The sequence below is a fragment of the Mesoplodon bidens genome (assembly GCF_964165515.1).
Source record: "Mesoplodon bidens genome assembly, chromosome: 11".
In the NCBI taxonomy this organism is placed as follows: domain Eukaryota; kingdom Metazoa; phylum Chordata; class Mammalia; order Artiodactyla; family Ziphiidae; genus Mesoplodon; species Mesoplodon bidens.
In genome coordinates this window covers 17099490-17121525 of record NC_138167.1, presented here as the reverse complement: position 1 = coordinate 17121525, position 22036 = coordinate 17099490, and the positions used below count along the sequence as shown (strand labels likewise).

At 37.9% G+C, this 22036-nt stretch overlaps 1 protein-coding gene across 1 annotated transcript in view; it reads left to right on the top strand.

The window, feature by feature from the left end:
* Positions 1 to 22036, top strand: part of ST8SIA1 (ST8 alpha-N-acetyl-neuraminide alpha-2,8-sialyltransferase 1) — a gene marked incomplete at both ends in the record, with an annotated part of 153667 nt that overhangs the window by 91177 nt on the left and 40454 nt on the right. Inside the window, 2 exons of the mRNA XM_081249202.1 lie at positions 1592 to 1701; positions 7697 to 7789. Coding sequence (XP_081105328.1) covers positions 1592 to 1701; positions 7697 to 7789 — 203 coding nt within the window. The remainder of the gene's footprint in view (positions 1 to 1591; positions 1702 to 7696; positions 7790 to 22036) is intronic.

Genomic DNA, 22036 nt, shown 5'->3' with positions numbered 1-22036 from the left:
AGCATAAAGACTTAAATCTACATCTAAAAAAATCACAGATCTAACCCATGTGTTTGTTGATTTCAAACCTTCCTCCCAGGAGTGACTGAGAAAAATGCCACGTGTCATCCTGGCTTATCCTGGGCGTGTTGGGGTGCTGGCCTTTGCTTGACACTCCTGTAGCCTGATCTGGAGGTCACTGGACAGTCTCTGCTGTAGTGTTACGAAGGGAAGTCTTTCCCTTCTGCAAATGCTTAGATGCTACAGTTTCAGTACTATATCTTCATCAGCTATATTGTCATAGCTCTGGCTATTCCTTTTACAAAATAGAAATCAAGGAAGTGAAATTCCCTTCTTGTGGTACAGTGAGTGCCCCGCACCTACCAGTGATCACTCACACCCCTGGAATTTCATTTTTCTGCTTTAATTAATTTATGTGCGTATATTCAGGTATTTATTTAGTCTTTTGGTGTAATCCATATTATGCCCTTCAGATTCATCAAGGATGGCTGACTTAATATCAGCATGGTTGTTTTATATCCCAGTTATGCAGATGTAAGGTGTTCCCCCAGAGAACACCAACTGCTGTGCCTGGTTTCAGCAAGCAGGAAATGCCGTGCCTGGCGGCTCTTGCTGACCCAGCTAAAAGAGACCAAATGTCACATTTCACTTCCAGGGGCTAGTGCTGGGTTTTGATATTCCCTGGTACTATAAATAGCACCCCAGGGAACGTTCAGGTACACGGAACATTTTCTTCACAATCCAGTTCAATGTCTGCAGAAAGTCATATGCTGTCTGGATGGACACAAGTCACTTGTCCCTTAGTGCCTCCTAAGTTCTAAACAGACCTGCCCAGAGTGTTCATGTGCTCATAAACACAGCGTTTGCTCTCAGCATACTTCTGTGCCTCTGTTTATGCTGTTCTCTCTGCCTGGCAAAATCTTACTCATCCTTAAAAGATTCAGCTCGAGTAAGAAAGCATTCCCTGAATCAGCTTGACAGACGTGCCTTCTTGCCCCTCTCTGGATTCTCCACAGCACGTGAAACATACCTCTTCTACAGCAAGTTCAGCATTACAATAGGGTCTGTTGCATAAGTTTCTGTGTTCACACTCTCCTCACATCCCAAACTGTGAATTCTGAGACCTGTGATTTCTCTGTCTTCGCGTTTATCCCCAAGTTAGCATAGGAAACACCAGCAACGTTGAGTGAATGACTGATTGTATGAATGAATGAAATTGCATCCAAATAGGGGAATAGAATTCATTCGAGTTCGTTCCCAGCTTAATGCCTTTAAAAAGAATCCTAAGAATGTTTGGTGGGGATTTTTCCATTTTCTTTAGCAGTCACTCCCCACTATGTGCACGGCCAGTTTGATACCAAAAAATGTTATATTGAAATACACTTCAGGGAGCTAAAAAAAAACCCCGTTTATTTCAAAGGACTAGGCTCGTTTGTTCCTTGCAAACGTCCTGGCATCTTTCTTTCCACATGCTCTTTTCCCTCTGCCCAGTCTTCAGCCAAATTCTCTGGCCGGGTCTGCTGTAAACAATGATTTTGTGAGTGGTTGTGTGTTCTCTGCAGTGAAAACCCGCCTTGTTTTCTGTTGCTAGGCAACCCCATTCCAGCTGCCCTTGAAGAAATGCGCGGTGGTGGGAAATGGTGGGATTCTGAAGAAGAGTGACTGTGGCCGTCAAATAGATGAAGCAGATTTTGTCATGCGGTAAGAGAGCTCCCACAGCGCGGCCTCTGCCTCCTCTCTTCTCCCCCACCCCTCCTGCCAGCCCCGGAGCCTTTGGAAACCAGTCACTGGTGATTCATCAGCGGTAGCTGCTCTTCAGCGTCCCTTCAAGTTCACATAGAAGTGAGTTGAGGAAGATAGGCCAGGGGAGCCAGGGAACGGGCCCCAAGAAAGTGCAAAGCTGGGAGAGCTTCAGACGTCGTGGGGAGACCCCCAGAGTGGAAACACTCATTTAATTTTAGACGATACAGTAGGATGACTCCAACTTTGAGACTTGTTCTTAAGACAAACTCTCTATGAATAAACATGTTCATTCATTCATTTCATTCTACACACTCTGCTGCTTTGTTTTTCACAAAAGCATTTGGAAGTAGTGGATAGGATTCGAAGAGGGGTTGAATCTGGGCGGGACGAAGAAAACTGGAAGGAAGGAGGGAGATTACATTTCGAGTGAAGAGGAAGCTTGGTCAGGAGACTGAGCAGAGTGGTGACGTGATCCTGCAGGGGTGGGTAAAGGAACCGCTAGGACACCTCCAGCCAAGAGTAGAGACCGTGACACTGAAATGGCACCAACCTGCGCCGTTGGGTAATTTTGACCAGCAGGGAAGATAGCGAGTGATTGGATAGACACAGGCTTGGGATTGTCTGGTGGAGAGGAGAGAAGGGTGGGAAAGGACAGCATGGAGGGTCCTGGCTAGACAGAGTGTGAAGTGACACACTTTGAAGTCTCGGCCGGATGGGAAGTGGGCCCTGAGAGGTGTGAAGGAGAAAGGAGGGGGGCCAATGGGACCAAATGATGGGGTGCTTCAGAGCTGGAGGGGGCGGTGGTGGGAAAGATGAGAGAAGGTGGGCAAAAGAGAGCTAATGTCAAAGAATGGCCCACTGGAGGATGTGACTTCACCTTCTCTGGGGGATGAGCAGACGTGTTGTAGAAAAAAGGGACATTTGTTACTGAAGAAGTGTAGGAACCTGGAGGCTGTTCTGGGGAGGGTCTTTCAGGTGGGCCCCGAAGTCTCAGTGAAGTGGAAATAAATGACTATGAACCAGGGGCCAAAAAGCTCCGGGGCCAGGAAGTCTGAGGTGTCCAGCAACACAGAGAGCAGAAAGCTGAAGGGGGCTGGCGGTTGTGTTTTGTGTTCATTTTTAAGGATAAATAGATAATGGCCTAGAAGTAGCAAAAGTTAGCTGAGAGAACACTGAACCACCTCTGGGCTCTGAGCTAAGTGGAGTAGGGGAGAGTAAAGCCTATCTGAGAGTGTTTCAAGGAAGCTGTGTACTCAGGGGAGGGTCAAGTTCCCTCTCAGAGAGCAAGGGTTGGGCTCCTTGAAAGACTTTATCTCATGGGTGAAGCCTGCTGCAGAGTGGGAGTGGGGTCCTTTTCTATCTCTCTTTCCTTTATGGAGTTGCCCTGCCCTAGTTTTTCCAGTGTAAGACTCTGTTTTCCTCTCCATTGCCATTCTTATTTTTTGTGATACGTACAAACCATAGAAACATGGAGACAATAAAAATGTAGTTCTCTTAATTCAAGTCGACGTCAGTTTGGTGAGCACCTACTTTGTATTGGGTCTTCAGTGGGGTTGGGAATGGTATGTTGAACAATTCCCTCATGGACTTAAAACCTGGAGATGTGCCAGTGCTGTGACTGGGGTGATTCAGAAGCAGATGATGAGTGAGTTGGGACCTTCTGAGGGGAAGTGGCATCTGGGCAGAACCCTCTCTCCCTTCCATTCTGGACACAGGCCACCCTGTCCAAGCTCTAATGTAGGAAGGACACCAAGGGCTGCCACAGGGTTGTGAGCCATGGGGAGAGCGTGGTGAGATGGGGTTTAAGCTGTAGAAGTGGGGACAGTTACCTGAAGAGCAGAGGTACCCCCGCTAATACATTGGTGTTAGGTGGAGGCTGAAGGGCCAGCAAAGAAAACAGAGGGGTTGGAGGACCAGCCCTTGCTGCAAACTCACTCTGTGACCCTCAGTGCACCATTGTACCTTTGCTGCAGCTCAGCTTTCTAATCTATGTGAGGAGGTGGCTGCAGACAATACCACAAGCCTTTCCATTGTGGAAACTCTGATTCTGTGATGATGTGACTATCACACCGCTGTAACACATTCACGTAGTCTAGTTTAAATTTTCATATTGCTCTCGAGTATAAGTTGATTTGCTTTTTCCAGAAACTATGTAAGGAAGAAAGAGTGGAAATATTATACTCACAGATTCAGGAAAGTTAAGTGATTTCAGGAGGTCTGAGTGCAATGTGGAAGGAGGCATTAGTACAATAAATGTATGTTTTTAGTATCCCTGAGTGGGCGTGTGTTTGTCACTACATTTAGGAAGATGGATATTTTAAACTTAATGTGCACAAGATCAGGCCTAAGCATCTTAGGGGGTTACCTATATTATTTGTTACAAATAACCAAGACTACATTTGTGTTGTATACAATCAATATTGATATATTCAAGTTCAGAATCAATGAGTGCTTGTGATTAGGGTGCACAGCACAGGATTAAACAGATGTTCATGGAATGATGAGGGAGGTGAGGATTGAAAAAAATTCAAAGAAGGTAACATCAAAACTAGATGTGCATGTGCCTTTGATTCAGTTTCAAGAATGGCGCCATTATCATAACGCCTTTGAATGTTTAAGAAGCCTTATTAATAGCTTACAATGTGGGAGTAATTAAATGTTGATAAATTTTTTATAAAGTATTCTTATTTGGCCATTTATGTATCTATTTATGCACGGTTGCTTAATACACATTTTGGGGGCACCCTGAGGAAATTGAGGTAATATCATACGTTCAAAATTAAACATTTAGTGAGTAAATGTAATTAGAAAGCACATAGTATGTTCCTGGACTATAGGGTACATGGACAGTTACATTGAAAGATGAGATCCCAAAACAGCCTTACCTGTACACAGTGGTATACCCAGTTACAGTTCAAGATGTTTTCCAGAATTAGGATATAACAATGCCATAATTTCCTTTGCTTGGACATTTTCAAATACGTCTTCTAATGCTAGAAGTCAACTCCCCGTTTTTCAAAGTAAACATTTGCTCTGTAACCAAAAGCAATACTTTAAAAAATAAAATGGTTGAATAAAATGTATCTGGAAGTTGTGCAAGAGATAACAGTGATTTTGTCCTGGAGAGGAGTTGGGTGGCTCAGGAATATGAGTGAGGACAACATAATTTTGGTGCCTTTGAATTATTCTCAATTATATGTGTTTTGCATATTTAAGTGTACATGCAACTTAAAAAGGAAGTTTAGAATTTATTCTATTTAAAGATTCCTCTCCAGACCCACATCACCCACCCATCTCCACTCCCCACTTCAAAGAATATTCATTCCTCATCAGTTCTGTGATCGTATCTTCTAGGATCACAAGTACAGTTACTAAGACACTTCAGCCATTAATATCCGTTCATTGAGCCAACAAGCGATAATGCAGAGTTGGAAACACTTTTACACAATTATGCCTTATTGGAAACAATTTGATTGTATTAAATGTGCCTTTTATGTAAATCTATGTAATTATCAATTTAGGAATTGTGGAGCTAGAATTATAGTGTGCTTTTTTTCGAAGAGAAGAGCTACAGGGAAGTGTCATAGAAATTTGGACTTGAAGAGAAAGTTTACCCAGAAGAACAGATATTTACACCAGAACACAATGTCATTATTTTCCAGAAATGAATGTATAAAATATTATCTTTATTGTTTTAAGCATTTCCCTCTATTGCAGGATTTGGCAGTTAGTGTCTGGAAGTGTTTTTCTGAGCTTTTGCTTTGTGATAGGAGGTGTGAAGTGGACCCAAACACATGAGCCATGGATCAATCTATGAGGAATGCACAGAAAAACAAAGTATTTTTTCAGGAATACAAACTAGTTTCATTTAACGATGACAAAACAGGTTAACCGCACTTTCCGGCAATATTCAGAGTTTACAGGTTTAATATAATGTGGTTGATTCTCAAATGTTATGAAGGGCCATCAGGATCAAAGGGGAAGTGATAAATTAGGAGATTGGGATTAACATATACACACTGCAATATATAAAATATATAACTAACAAGGACCTACCGTATAGCACAGGGAACTCTACTCAATATTCTGTAATAACCTATATGGGAAAAGAATCTGAAAAAGAATGGATATATATATATATATATATATATATATATATATATATATATGGATATATATGTGTGTGTGTGTGTGTATAACTGATTCACTTTGCTGTACACCTGAAACCAACACAACATTGTAAATCAACTAGACTCCAATAAAAACTAAAAAAAAAAAATTACATTCATCAAAAAAAAAGAGACAGATGCCCAAATTCTAGGCTGTGTTTTATCCTGTGAGTCCTTTTCATCTTTGCAAAGATCAGTTAAGTCACAAGACCACAGTCAGCACCATGGCCGGATGAGCTCACTCCCCGACATGGTCTTCGGGAACCTCTTGGGATATGGTGCGACCACTAGACTAGAGATGCCTTAAGTAGGCTCTGTGACTTGGCTTCCCCCAGGCTCGCCACCATGCCTGTTGTGTTTGTTCTCACTGGGCACTCAACTGGCTGACTAATCTGTGGGGAGCTGCCAGAAGAACCAGACTCTTGTTGCCAAAGAGCAGGTGAAAGGAAGATTCCAAATCAACTGAGACAAGTTTCTGCCTGGGATGCCCTGATGTAGTAGGAGTCAAATACAGGGTAAATACGAGACGACATCAAGGAACTTGTGCTGATCAGCTGAGTCGGTGCTCAGACAAGTCCATGTCCTGGGGGAAATTTGTAGGGAAATTTTAATAGCTGGGGAATGGCCTAGACCTTAATATTTGTAAGATGTCTACCGGCAAAAACACGATGCTTTGGTTTGCTGAAGTAAGAAAAAGTTAGAGGTGCCCTGCTGTGGAGTCAACTTAGAGACATGGGTGGAGAGGAGCACTTAGGACTCAGTAAGAAAAGAAAATCTAATGGAAGCTATGGACTCATTTGGGATGGTCAGAAGTAATAGATATATATTTAGTTATATTTATATGATATTTCTGATATGTGATATATTTGACCTTTTACTGTGTATGAGGCATCAAGGTAGGGACTTTTTATACATTTCTTACTTGAATCCTTGCAACCACCTTATTGGAGAGGAAAAGTCATTATCCTCATTTTGTGTAATGGGGAAACTGAGGCAGTTGACAACTTGGTTAAGGTCTCACTGGCAGAAAGCCATGGGATTTGGATTTGCAGTTGCAATATTTTCCGTTGTAAGCATTCATGAGATGTTGCAGTAGAGGAGAGCACCCAGGGCTGTGTTGTGTGTGAGTGTGTGTGTGTGGGGGGGAGGAGGAGCTATTTCTGTCACCTGTACTCTTCCCTTGCCTAGACTGGGATGGTGGAGAATCATTGCATTTCTTTAAATGACAGATTATTTTGTCTTCACCAGTAGGCAACCATACGTTGGTCATGTACCCAAAAGTCGCACATGCATTGATTTAGGTGGCAGAGTTTGCCTTGAATGTACTATTATAATTTAGAATTTGGGAAAAGAATGAAAAACACAAGCAAATACAATTCTTCCTTTTCTCTTGAAGTTTGTTGGTATCCACAGAGAGCACTGTAGGTCCTATGTCTTCTAGGGGACTACACCCTCCTGAGCACTAATTTCAAGTCTAGTATACCCTGACTTATCACCTCAAAAATATTTTGAATGGAATAAATTCATTTTAGTTATATCTGTTTCCTTTAGTAAATCCCTTACCTCTCTAGCTGACATTTTCTTTCTTCTAAAACAGAAATAGTTTTTATGACAGCATTTTGAAGATGCTAAGAGTTAGTCATCTAATGTCTATTGAAAGGGAGAGGTGATAAAAAGTTATTTGTGAATTGAGCTAGACTTAGTAAAATTCCTATTTGCCATGATAATTGACCTGATTTAAAAGTATGTAAATCATTCTGAAGTGCTTGTTCTTGTTCCTCTAGATGCAATCTTCCTCCTTTGTCAAGTGAATATACTAAGGATGTTGGATCCAAAAGTCATTTAGTGACGGCTAACCCCAGCATAATTCGGCAAAGGTAAGAGTTCATGACTTCTGTTTGTGAGGAATTAAAAGGAAAGCTTTCGAAATATTTAACATCTTAAAGGAGTGAACATAATTCAGTTTGGGAAACAAAGAAGAAAACCATCTGGACAGGCAGGAAGGATGAAGGAGGGAATTGTAAATAAACTAGACAGAATTATGGGAATCCAAACACTATTTCATGCTTCCTCTGGGATTCCGTTTCTTGCCTTTAGAGATCGTAAAAATAACATGTGAATCAATCGTTTTGCTCAAAGAAGTAATATAATATTGTGCTTACTCATTACTACTACTTTCCAATTTGTTGGCTTCAGTCCCAACTCATTGATTGGCACTGATTGGTGAACTGAAGTCATATCAACTTTATTAAAGAGTAAAAACAGAGAAGTGACCACTTTACTGCATATACATGCATGAAAGTAGCAATATTGTGGGAATGTACAAGAATGTGTGATTATATGATGTTACAGTATAGTGCATCACATGATATTCAGTCAGATTTGGGAAAGCAGATGGAAAATTCTTACTCTAGTATCGATTCCAGAAATCTTGGCAGCTGCTGTGGGAGCTTCTGGGGGTCGTCGGTCTCTAGTTGATGAAGCTGAGCGGTAAGATGTGAGCTGTTTATCCAAGGACTGTTCGTCGTAGAGAATGACTCAGTCTCTGTGAAAAGAAGAGTCAGACATCGCCTTTATGCTCTCCCATGTACACTAGCAGTTAATAGTGAAATACCCAGATATTCTAAGCTCAGGCATTTGCCACCTAAGGAAGTCTTATCCAAGTGAACAGCACTTGTGTGTCACTTGATAAACAATGCTACACTACTTGTTTTGGTTCATAAGTAAGTATTCCTATAAAATAGATGTTGGGAAACACAACCAATTTTTAATTTGACAGATACTGTGAAATTACACTTCCAAAATGTACCATTTACTTCCTCTTCGGTCATGGATCAGACTGCCTGTTTTCCAATACTGAAAACATTATGTGCTGTTCATCTTTTAAATTTTTGTCAGTTTGCTGAGTTAAAAATGATACATTATTTTTTACTTAATATGTGTTTTTTTTAATATAAGAAGGGCTGAGTGGGTATTGACTATTAGTATTTTTTCTTCTGTGAATTGCCTATTTGCATTTTTTGCTCATTTTGTACTTTTTTTCTTTTTACAAGCTATTTTCCTGTTGATTTATAAGAACTGTATAGATATTAAGTCTTTGTTTGCTATATATGGAGCAAATATTTTCTTCTAGTCTGTTTAACTTCTGTCCTATCAGAACTCAATATTTTTTATACAATGAAACTTGTTAGTCTTTTCCTTTTTAAAAAAAAAACTATCTTTAGACAATCTTCCTTACCCACATCCCCTCCAATGAGAAAATATTACCCTGTATTTTTTTAGTGCATTTATAGTTTCATTTTTCATACTTAAGAAATTTAATCCATGTGACTATCTTTATTTTTATAACACTGATCTTAATGTTTTTCCACAAAAATATATGTTCATTGTAAGAAATTAAGAGAGAAAAACACAAAGAAGATGGTAACAAAAAGAATCACCCCAAACCTCACCATTTGTAAATAACTATAACTAACACGAGGTACACTTTTTTCAGATATTCCATATATTCTTCAGAACTTTGAAGATATTGTTTCATTATCTTCTGGCACCCAGAGTTGCCAACAAAAATCTAATGGAAATTTATTCAGTTTTTTGTTTGAGGGAAATCTTTCTTTCCTTCCTCTACTAAAACTTATACATTTCTTTTTACCATTTAAATTCAGAAAGTTTACCAAAATATATCTCAGAGTGGGTCTCTTTTTTCATTAATGTTGCTTGGCACATTAATAAGAGGTCTTTTGAGTTGGAAGATGTGGAGGTGTAGTGGTTATGAGCCTGTCCTCTAAAGCAAGATGACTTGGTTTTCGCTTCCTGCTCGCCCACTCACAGCTGTGTGAGCTTGACTGAGTTACTTAACACTTCCTCCTTCAGTTTCCTCATCTGTAAAGCAGGGATAATAATACTTAGTTTAATTCATACCTACAATGAATTAAACTACATATATATGTAGATGTATATATGTGTAAATATGTGTGTGTGTATATATGTATATTATAATTATATATATGCGTAGAACAGTACCTGGTATATTGTAAGCACTATATAAATGTTAGCTATCATTAGTATTGCTTTTCATCTTTGTGAACATTCTCTCTCTTATATGCCTGATTATTTCCTCTTCTTCATTATATTTGCTCTCTCTTTCTAGTCCTCCTATTAAGTGGATACTAGAACTTCTAGATATATTAACCATGATTTCTAACTCTTTCCTTGTACCATGTAGCTTTGTGTGTGTATATGTGTGTTGTGTCCCAAGAATAACCCCTTTCAGCTCACTAAATCTTATTTTAGTTGTGTTCATTCTGCTATGTAGTCTACCATTTCCAGTTCTTAATTGTATTTTTATTTTTTGTGAGCTAAATTATTTTTCTCATAGCAGCATATTTTTTATGGATATAGGTTTCATCAAGACTGTATAAATGGACTTAAAAGTTTTGTGTTTTTGTTCTTTCTATATTCAGATTATTCTTCCTATTTTTTGGACTTAATGCTACATATATGATTTGACATTTTCCAAAATTTGTACTTTAGTTTTCTGTTCATTTTTGTATGGTAAGCCTTTTTGCTGTCAGTGAATATAGCTTTATAGGTATATTACTTTCATAATAAACAGTTAGTTTTAAAAATGTCACTGAAAACCAAAAATGCCAGTCAAATTTGTGAGTTAGTATTGAATAACTTAAATGAATGACCAAAAATCAGTGCTCTATATTTAATTTTTTTTTTTTTTTTTTTTTTTTTTTTGCGTTACGGGGGCCTCTCACTGTTGTGGCCTCTCCCGTTGTGGAGCACAGGCTCCGCACACGCAGGCTCAGCGGCCATGGCTCACGGGCCCAGCCACTCCGCGGCATGTGGGATCTTCCCGGACCGGGGCACGAACCCGTGTCCCCTGCATCGGCAGGCGGACTCTCAACCATTGCGCCACCAGGGAAGCCCCTCTGTATTTAATTTTTAGTGTGATTTGTTTGCTGACATAAACTAATGTAGCATAGCAAGGAGTTGGGAAGAAGAAGAAAACAAAACATTTCTCTTTTACAGTTTAGTTATCGACTCTCACTCAGTCTTGGGTTTTTTGTGGGTTTTTGTGAGAGGACTTGGGGGTCTGATCAGGAAGATGTCAGAAAATCAGCAATGATGATGATGTCTCTTTAATTCAATTAAGTGGATTGGGGTTCTGGAAATCATAAAAATGTGCAATTTTTAAAATTGGGAAGGGTTCATATCAGATTCAAGAGAATGAGCAAAAGGTCAAGAGAACACTTACAGAAATATGTTTCTTTGATTATTTAAATTTTTTTAGATAATTTCAGATTCACAAGAAGTTGCAAAACAAAAAAAAGTACAGGAAAGTCCTTTGTACTCTTCATCCAGTTTACCCCAATGGTAATGTCTTGCATAACCATAGTATAATACTTTTCCGTTCCTGGAGGGGAATGAAACATTCAGTACATTACACTGAAGGACAAAAGAGTCTATTTTTCTACCTGAATGTGTGGAGTTGGTGGTAAGATTTTAAAAAGCTCGTGAAAACGAGCATTTATTTAGAACAAGACAGAGCAAGATGAAAGAGAAAGTGAGATTGTGATTTTGAGAAAAATTATAACTACAGAAGGAGAAAGGAAAGGATCAATAATTGTTTGAAGGGAAAAAAGTTCAATATAAAGAATTAATGCAAGGCAAGCAAGAGTCATTATGATTAATACTGGGTCAACATTTAGTCAGTGTTTCCATGTGCCAGGTTCTGTGTTCTTTATATGCATTGCCTCATTTAATCTAAAAATAATCCTAATAAGGAAGTCTTTTAATGTGTGTTTTTACAGAAAAACAAATGTGACATAAGTTTTCTCATCTGCTCATATTCACAGCTGCTGGTCGTTCAGTCTGGGACTTCACCCAGACTTGTCTCAGTCCAAAACCCATACTCTTAACCAGTGACCATCGCACACCCCATCTTTCCAGGTGATCCATATGTTGCACAAGGAGACAATTGAGTTTCCACAAGTGATAAGTCATTTTGGAAAAAGGAGTGAAAGTTTTTTCACTTAACAAAGTATATTCAATGTTGCAAGGTTTTTGAATACAAAATCAAAATGTATATAGCAGTTCCATTTTGTGAAATATGGAAAACTATATCCCAGTAACATCAGATACTTTTATACACTTAACAGTTAGACAATGGGAATTCCCTGGTGGTCCAGTGGTTAGGACTCGGTGCTTTCACTGTTCCGGCGTGGGTTCAATCCCCGGTCAGGGAACTAAGATCCCGCAAGCCACGTGGCTCGGCCAAAAAAGCAAACAAACAATTAGACAAAAAAGCAAACCCTCTATAGAAAAATTACGGAATTTTATTGAGGGACATTTTGGACAACCTAAATGTCAAATAATATTCTAATGATTCTTGCTTAACCTTGCGCTAATTCTTTATATTGAACTTAATCTTAACCAACAGCTTTACTTTGCCTCTTAAACATTTAATTTTTGACCCTTTCCTTTCTCCTTCTGTAGTTATCAGATTCACATATATATAGACCCTTAATATATGACAGAGGTAATATTGTAGATCAGAGAGAAAAGGACAAATTTTCCAAAATGATGTGGAGACAGTTAGGTGTCTATGAAATTATACCTCTACCTCATACCTTATACCAAATATCATTTCCAGATGGTTTAGACCTAACTTTGAAAAGCAAAACAAGCAAGCTTGTAGAAAATAACATAGGTCTTGTGATTTCTTATATAAGAATCACATAGCACTAAATAGAAGGGAAAAGACTGATAAGTTTGATTTATTAAAATTGGGAACTTTTATTCATAAAAAGACGTGGTAGAAGTAGGGCAAATACAACCACATTTTAGAGAAAGACAACTAACAAAGGACTTGGATCCAGAATATACAAATAACTCTTTTATGTGTAATTTAGAAATAAATTAATTGAATATGAAAAACAGAAAACCGGTAGGAAAATAAGTCAAAGAGTTGAACCAGACTTCACAGAGCTACTCCAAATAGCCAATAAATGAATGAATAGATGCTCTACCACATTAGTAATCAGAAAAAATGCAAATAAGATTCCCTAGGAGATATCATTACACATCCATCAGGTTGGCAGAACTTATTCCAACTGTTAGTGAGGATGTGGACCCGAAAGTACCGTATATGCTCTTTGGAGGGAATATGGTTCCAACCACTCTGGAATGTGTTTTGACGTTATGTAGTAGGGTTGAAGATACGCATGCTCCATGCCCTAGCAGTTCCACTCCTAGGTATATACCCTAGAGAAAAACAGTATTTATAAGAGAGAAATGTATAATAACATTTATAGTAGCTAGAAATTAAAATAGTTGATTGTGAATTCATGGTGGAATGAATCAATGAATTCAGGTATGTTCACGTAGTGGAATGCTTTACCGCCATGAACTATGACTACCCACAATAAAGTGGGTGAACTTCAAAAACCTGATATTGACAAAAAGAAGGGAGTCATAAAAATACAGTAGGATGTCCATATAAAGATAAAAATAAAACTAGTTAACAGGATGGTTTAGAGACACGTCCATAACAATTCGGATGACCAACAAGTGGTTCCTTCTCAGGGGAGGAGAGTGTTGGATTCAGGAAGTTTTTTATTCAGATCTTGTAGTCTCCTCCCAAAGCTTTGCACACCCAAGATGCTGGCAGTGTCTTGCACTTTCATGTGACTAAAAATCAAATTCATTGGGCAAAGATGTGCAGTGGAAATGCCTAAGTACCACTGATTTTCATGGCTGTCCTCCAGATCCTTGATGCTTATAAAAATATTCCACTGAGAGTTATAAGCACTATGAGTTTTCACTACAAAATTCTCCTAGAAAAGATATCGGCATCAAGATAAAACAGGCGTGAGGAAATTCAGTATATATGAAAGGCACCCATAATGATGATTCACACATTATATATGTATAATTAATGTGTATATATTTATATATATATTTATAATGTACACATTATTCTGCCTGTAGGAAAAATAAGGTTAGAGAAGGTAATATTCGTTGATGTAGTTAGTAGAATTTCTCAGTAAGAAGGGGCTCTGCTATAGCCTTTGTTAGGATATCTTGTCTAGAGTACATTTTCAGTTTTTAAAAACAGCTTTATTGAGGTATAATTGATATACAAAAAAAACTGCACATGTTTAATGTGTATAATTTGATGAGTCTGGACATATGCATACACCGATGATACTATCACCATCATCAAGGTAATAAACATAACCATCGCCTCCAAAAGTTTCCTTGTGCCCCTGTGTTTTTGAGTGTGTGGTAATAAGAACACTTAAGATGAGTTCTATTCTCTTAACAGATTGTTGTTCAATGGGTATATAGTGAACTATTTTTGACAGCACCTAGAACAAAAGGATTAGTTAGGGTGCCCGGGACACAGATTAGAAAGGGCTTTGCAGTCTCATCCAACTTCTGATTGCATTTTTATGGGTTAGAGAAGTTATTCTAATGTGACAGCAGAGTCTGTTGGATCCTCACACCCACTGCTGTTGTCCTCTTCCTTCCTTTTCTGGGTTTTGTAGGTGGATGGCACCAAGGATCCCTTCACAGGGTTGCCCTTCATTAACATGCACCAGCTGTAACCCATTGGTCTGCAAACATTTTTGTTCAAATACACTTTAAAAGAATTTTTAAAATCCGTCATTATTTCCTTGATCTTTTAAAAGTTACCTAATTTTTTTTGGCATGAAGTTAAATTGTTGCCAAGCATGAACTTCCAGAGTTTCTACATTGTGCATATTTAAATACATATTGTCAAAGTCTCAGATTTAGCTTTTTGGATGTTCCACGTCCTCATAGCATAGCCAGTGCGCTTTGTCAAATTAGTTCATTAAGTTGAGTTGACTTTCTGTCAGGAAAAGGCAGACTACATTTTATTCAATTAAGTGCTAAAATGTAACCCCATATAATCATCTCACTTCTGAGTTCTAATTATTCAACATATAAGTAAGGTATAGGAGTTGCCAAGAGTTTGTCCCCTGGATAAAATAAGGCACAGCCTCCATCTATTTCTTATAAAGATCTTTTTGCTTGTTCTCAGGGGACACTTCTTCAGAAACTATGTACCTTACAAATGTTTCTTTGTTTGGTTGCCTGGTGGTTTTTACACTCTGGGGCACTGCATCATTATAATATTTGGGATAATAGGAGGTATGTCTTTTGTGAAGTGGAAAATTATGCAAGTAGAGTTTGGAAAAGTTGTTTAGGCTATCAGATTAGTCTTGAGTAAATGTTTTAGAAAAGTGCATATGTGGAATTTGAGGATTTGGAAATTCATGGGGGAAGAGGGAGATTAAAATGGGAGCTTCACAAGAACAAAGTTGCAGAGGTGTTCATTCAACAAATATATTTTGAAATCTACTCTGAGACAGTACAAAGTTGAAGAAAATACAACTCATACCCTGAAGTTGCTCCCAGTCAACAGACATTCTGTGGTCTTGGAATCCATAAAGGGGGTCCAGGGGACCTCTGAATCCCTTCTGAAATTTATTTTTAAAATTTTATGTATGTGTATTATGTATTTTTTAAATCCAATTTTCCAAGGCTTCCATTACTCACAATAGTTTTAAAATTCACTGGCCCAAACTGAGTCATTCTATCAAGTAAAATTAGAGATTACAGTTCTCAAAGCTTCTTTCTTAATTTTTCAATAGAATTGAAACCTCAATTAGCCATTTTGCCCATATCAGGTGTTCAGTACATATTTGGGCAAATGATGGTTAAAAAATAAAAACTGGAACTTAATTGATTGTCCTGTTATTATATTACTTTTGAGCTTTGAGGCTCCAGCTTGGGCAATGATTATTATATGCAGCCACAAAAATGAGCATCAGTGTTCTGAGTGTGTGCTTCCATGTGAGCATATTAGAGGCAGTAGTATCAGTGTGAACAGCTTGGGGTCAAGAATCTTTTATCTGTGTTCTTGAGACCCCAGCATGTTTTTTGGCATACAGGATATACACAGTAAATGTTTAGGGAATGAATGAATAAGTGAATAAATATATTTTAAATATCCTTCAAACTGAATTTCTGGTTTAAATTGTCTTTAAAAAGGAAAATTAATGAATTTTTTGGTGTCAGTTAAAATGTTTCTATGGTCTTAAACTAAGGAGATAAATTTTTTAGTAACAGATATTTCAAAGCAGTATTAATGAAATGTTTAGCAGGGAAAACTTGGTTCCTCTTTTTTAAAAAAGTTGACATAAATTAAGGAACAAAAAAACTATCAGAACAAATGGAGTACAAATCATGGTGGAGTTAACCTTTTAAAGTTTGTAAGTGTGTAGCTTTTAGTTGACTGGAAGGACTTGATATAAGACCCAAATATTTATTTTGAGGTTTCTAATATCATGTAGAAACTGGGTAATCTCTTTTCATACAAGTGAAAGAGACTATCCAATGGTTATCACCTCTAATTTTGCTAAAGGTACTTGGGAGTGTAGAGGTATTATCTGGGAGAACAATTGCTTATTTTATTGATGTACTTTTTCAAAAATAATTTGAGCTTTGAGGAGAATGACTTGGATCCAAAGAGGGTTTATAGCAACTTCTTTTTAATATTCTACATGACTCATGCCTCAGACTGTGTTCCTAAACATCTCCATCTCTTCTGCCCGCTGACTTCTTTTTTCTTTTCTCTCCAAACTTAGAACAGTTTATCAGTGTTTGCACCAAGGTTTGGCAGTCACTGATAGCCATTCTGTCTAACATCTGCTGTGATATAAGGGAATTAAAAGGCAGATGCTAAAACTGGAACTAGAGAGAGCAAGGAGAAGACAGAGAAGAGATGCCTCTAAAAGGGTGTAGATCTGTATGGGGTTTGTGTCTGGATGAAATAGTTATCCAAGTTTTGGCTTTAAACAGACTTTGTGTTCAAATTCTAGTGCCACTGCTAGTAAGTGCTTCATACTTGCTAGCTATGTAAAGTTAGTTACTTAACCTTCCCCCTGTGAGTTGAGAATAAAATTATTTACCTTGAGGATTGTTGAGAGATGTTAATGAAATAATGTAGTTGTGGCCAGTAGAAGCTATTCTGATTAATACCCAGAATAGCTACTCAGGAGGACTCTCCTGTTGGAATACATTTTGTTCTTGGTTAAAACATATTTGTAATGCATTATTGGGCTCATCGAATTTAGGGAATCTCCAAGAGTATCTGCATACTTCTCCCCCAAACAAACAAAAACCCCAAAACACAAAACAGAAAATCATGAACCTAAAACCAGACCAAGCATTGTGAACTATAAAATTCTGATACTAAAGCTGAGAACAGGAGACCAAGCCTTGGATTTACCATGTTAATGTGTGCCCCATATTAAGCCTTGATAAGGGACAATGTGGTCCCAAGTCATATTAGCAGTCTATGGCTTCTAATAGAAGCAAACACGAATTTCTTCCAGAGGAAAGCTCTCAGAATAACACCTTCAAACAGATATAAGCTCATAAGGAAACACTGAAATTCACAATATTGAAAGTCCTCAGAGATAAAAAGTAAACAAAAATTGTGGATAGACACGCCTGAGAATTTACTGAAACTGTCAGATGCAATATATTACTAAGTATGAAATTCTTATAGAAAAAATAAATATGAATCAAAAGTCAGCAAGAAAATATCAAAATTACCTAGATAGCTTTAAAAAAGAACCAAGTAGGAATTTTATTTTTTTAAATATTTATTTATTTATTTATGTGGCTGCATTGTGTCTTAGTTGCAGCATGCGGGATCTTTCGTTGTGGCATGGGGACTCTCTAGTTGTGGTGTGCGGGCTCTAGAGCGTGTGGGCTTAGTTGCCCCATGGCATGTGGGATCTTAGTTCCCCGACCAGGGATTGAACCTGCCTCCCCTGCATTGGAAGACAGATTCTTAACCACTGGACCACCAGGGAAGTCCCCCAAATAAGAAATTTAGGGCTTCCCTGGTGGCGCAGTGGTTGAGAGTCCGCCTGCCAATGCAGGAGACATGGGTTCATGCCCCGATCTGGGAAGATCCCACATGCCGTGGAGTGGCTGGGCCCGTGAGCCATGGCCGCTGAGCCTGCGTGTCCGGAGCCTGTGCTCCACAGTGGGAGAGGCCACAACAGTGAGAGGCCCGCGTATCACAAAAAAAAAATAATAAGAAGAAATTTAGAAATGAAAATATAATTGTTGAAATGGACAGACATCAGATTAGACATAACTGAATAGAGGATCCGTGAACTGGAAAATAGAGCAAATAATTTTTTAGATACAAAGATATAGAAAATATGAAGACAAGACAAAGAAACTTGGAGACTGGAATAAGAATGACTACCAGTCCAGTCTTTCTTTAAATGGAATTTTGGAATTATAAAATAGAGGTAAAAGTTGAGACGTCTTCAGAGTTAAAGAGTAATGTAATCCATAAATACAAAAAACAAAGTATCAAACATGAATTAAATTTAAATAAATGCAAACCTAGACCATTTTAGTAAAATTGAACTAAAGATAATAAGAAGCTTTTAAAAGCAGCTGGAGAAAAAAAACATTACCTACAAAAGAATGATCATTACACTAAAAGCAGACTTCTTCCAACAATAAAAATGGAAGTCAGAAATCAATGGGAAAAAACAAATGGAATCTAATTAAACTTAAAAGCTTTTGTACAGCAAAAGAAACCATACACAAAACGAAAAGACAGCCCTCAGAATGGGAGAAAATATTTGCAAATGAAGCAACTGACAAGGGATTAATCTCCAAAATATACAAACAGCTCATTCAGCTCAATATCAAAAAAACAAACAACCCAATCCAAAAATGGGCAGAAAACCTAAACAGACATTTCTCCGAAGAAGATATACAGAATGCCAAATAGCACATGAAAAGATGCTCAACTTCACTAGTTATTAGAGAAATGCAAATCAAAACTACAACTAGGTATCACCTCACACCAGTCAGAATGGCCATCATCAAAAAATCTGCAAACAATAAATGCTGGAGAGGGTGTGGAGAAAAGAGTACCCTCCTACACTTTTGGTAGGAATGTCAATTGGTGCAGCCACCATAGAGAACAGTATGGAAGTTCCTTAAAAAACTAAAAATAGAACAACCATATGACCCAGAAGTCCCACGCCTGGGCATATACCTGGAGAAAACCATAATTCAAAAAGGTACATGCACCCCAGTGTTCATTGCAGCACTATTTACAATAACCAGGACATGGAAGCAACCTAAACGTCCATCAGCAGAGGAATGGATAAAGAAGATGTGGTACATATGTACAATGGAATTTTACTCAGCCATAAAAAAGAACAAAATAATGCCATTTGCAGTAACATGGATGGACCTAGAGATTGTCATACTGAGTGAAGTAAGACAGACACAGAAAGACAAATATATGATATCACTTATATGTGTAATCTAAAAAAAAGGGTACAAATGAATTTATTTACAAAACAGAAGTAGAGTCACAGATGTTAAAACTTATGGTTAGCAGGGGATTGGGGGTGGAGGATAAATTGGGAGATTGGGATTGACATATACATACTACTATATAGAAAACAGATAACTAGTAAGAACCTGCTGTATAGCACAGGGAACTCTACTCAATACTCTGTAATGGCCTGTATGCGAAAAGAATCTAAAAGAAAAAAAGAGTGGATATATGTAAATGTATAACTGATTCACTTTGTTGTACGCCTGAAACTAACACAACATTGTAAATCAACTATACTCCAATATAAATTAAAAAAAAATCAGTGAGAAAATATCTTCAAAATGCTGAGAGAAGAAACTATCAACATAGGAGTGTGTACAAATTGTCTTTCAAGTAAGAAAAACATTTTCTGTAAAAACAGACAGATTATTTACCATCAGCAGACCTTCACAGAAAGAAATTCTAAAGAATGTATTTCAGGAAAAAAGAATGTTACTTTAGAAGGAAAATCTGGGATGGCAAAGGCAATTGGTAAACATATAAACAAATCTAAACGAACCTCACCCATATGAAATAATAATTATACCTTATCTTTACATATGATTTGTAGAAGCCACAGATACAGAGAGCCTGCTTTAAGGGATGTGAGTATCCATGGACTGGGTCCTGGAACCAATACCCTGCAGATACCAAGGGATGACTGTACTGGAAAATAACATCACTTAAATTGGGAGGGAGAGATTGAAGTGTTTTAAAGCTCGTTTCAGTTATTTATTTCTCAATAACAAATCATTCGCCATGGCTTAAACAACAACAGTCATTTTAGTGTTTTTCACAGTTTCTGTGGGTCAGGAATTCAGGAAGGACCAGACTCAGGAGGTCTGGCTTATGATCTCTCATCCGGTGACTGGAGTTGAAATGGTGAAGGATTGGAGCAGCTGGGGTTGGCTGGGCATCTCTCTTTCTCCATCTAGTCTCAGGGATCTCCATGTGGTCTCTCCTTGTGAGCTTCTTTGGGCCCCCTCACAGCATGCCAGCCTCAGTACAGTTGGATTGTTTGTATGGTAGCTGGCTGCCACCAAAGCTAGTGTCCAAAGAGAACATGGCAGAAGTCATGACATTTGTATAACCTCACAATGGAAATGGCATATAGGTCAGTTCCATCACATTCTATAGGTTGAGGCAATCACAAAGGCCCACCCAGCTTCGAGAGGAAAGAGTCCTAGCACAGATCTGCCTGTTGTTAGGAGAAGTGTCAAAGTCACATTGTTAAAAGAATATGTATGATAGGAGATGTTATTGTGGTCATCTCTGGAAAATATAATCTGCCTTGGGTCACAATTCATATCCCTTGCCCATTCAAAATAACATTAGTCTTTCCCTGAACACCCTCAAGACTTACTCCATCACAGCATCAACTTCAAGTCCCAGGATCTCCAAAGAATTGAAAGAAGGAACAGCAACAACAAAAGAAACCCAGAAAAGAATAACCTGAAAACAAAAGTACAGCAGAGGGGATCTAAAAAGCTAAAGTTGATTCTTTGAAAAGTTGATAAATAAAAATTACTTAAAATGGACCTTTTATAATTTTCTACAAATCTGTCCTAAAAATAAAGGGAAAAAAACCCTAGTGTGTACAAGCACACATATCATGTTGTAAATAATTTGAAAACATTTGCCCTCTTTAGACATACAAAAATATATCGGTGGTTTTGTAACTAGTGTCCATATTGATGGAATATTATGCAATGATATTATGGAATAATATTCATGAATAATTTTAACAAATGGTAAAATGCCCACATAGTAAGTGAAAAAATAAGTATATAAATGCATATGCTTCAACTATGTAAAACTATATGCATAGAAAATCCCTAAGGAAATAAATCAACATTTTCCAAATTGGCTGCAAAGTTTTATAATAGGAAAAAATTCATTAAAAGCAAGCCTTGTTATTTTACATTTTCTCCTAATGTTAACTCCCTTTGATGATACAGTAGCCCTATGAGTTAGAAGAGCAGACAATAGAATGAAGCCCTGATTTTGTGTGTGTGTGTTCCTGCCTTTCCAGATCTAAGTAAGATTGGCTTGGACCCCAAATTTTATGTACTGAATTCAGAAAGTCAGAACATTCTGTGCATCTTTTCAGGAACATTGTCTTGGGAGCAGTGGAAGTGAGCCTGGCAACAAGAACCCACCTCCTGACATGGAGTAGTTATCACATCAGTGTCCATTTGTTTCTTCCCTTTCTCTTTCCCTCTCTGAAGTTCTAATCCTCAGCATTAAGTAGCAGGTCACATCAAATGTTACTTTAAAAGAATAATTAGTACATAATTAGTAAATACTGGAATAGCCTAATTTCTCATGATACTTTTATGCAGATCCATTGAGAGTAGGTTGCACTCCAGTGATAAAATATTAAGGGGCTGACCCAGAAGGAGTACCAGGTTAAGAATTTTTACACAGCATTTATATTGACTTTCAACACATTGAATTATAAGAACATGTCTCTTTTTCCATCCCCTCACTTTCAGTCTGTATGTGTCCCTAGGTCTGAAGTGGGTCTTTTGTAGACAGCATATATACGGGTCTTGTTTTTGTATCCATTCAGCTAGTCTATGTCTTTTGCTTGGAGCATTTAATCCATTTACGTTTAAGGTAATTATTGATATGTATGTTCCTATTACCATTTTCT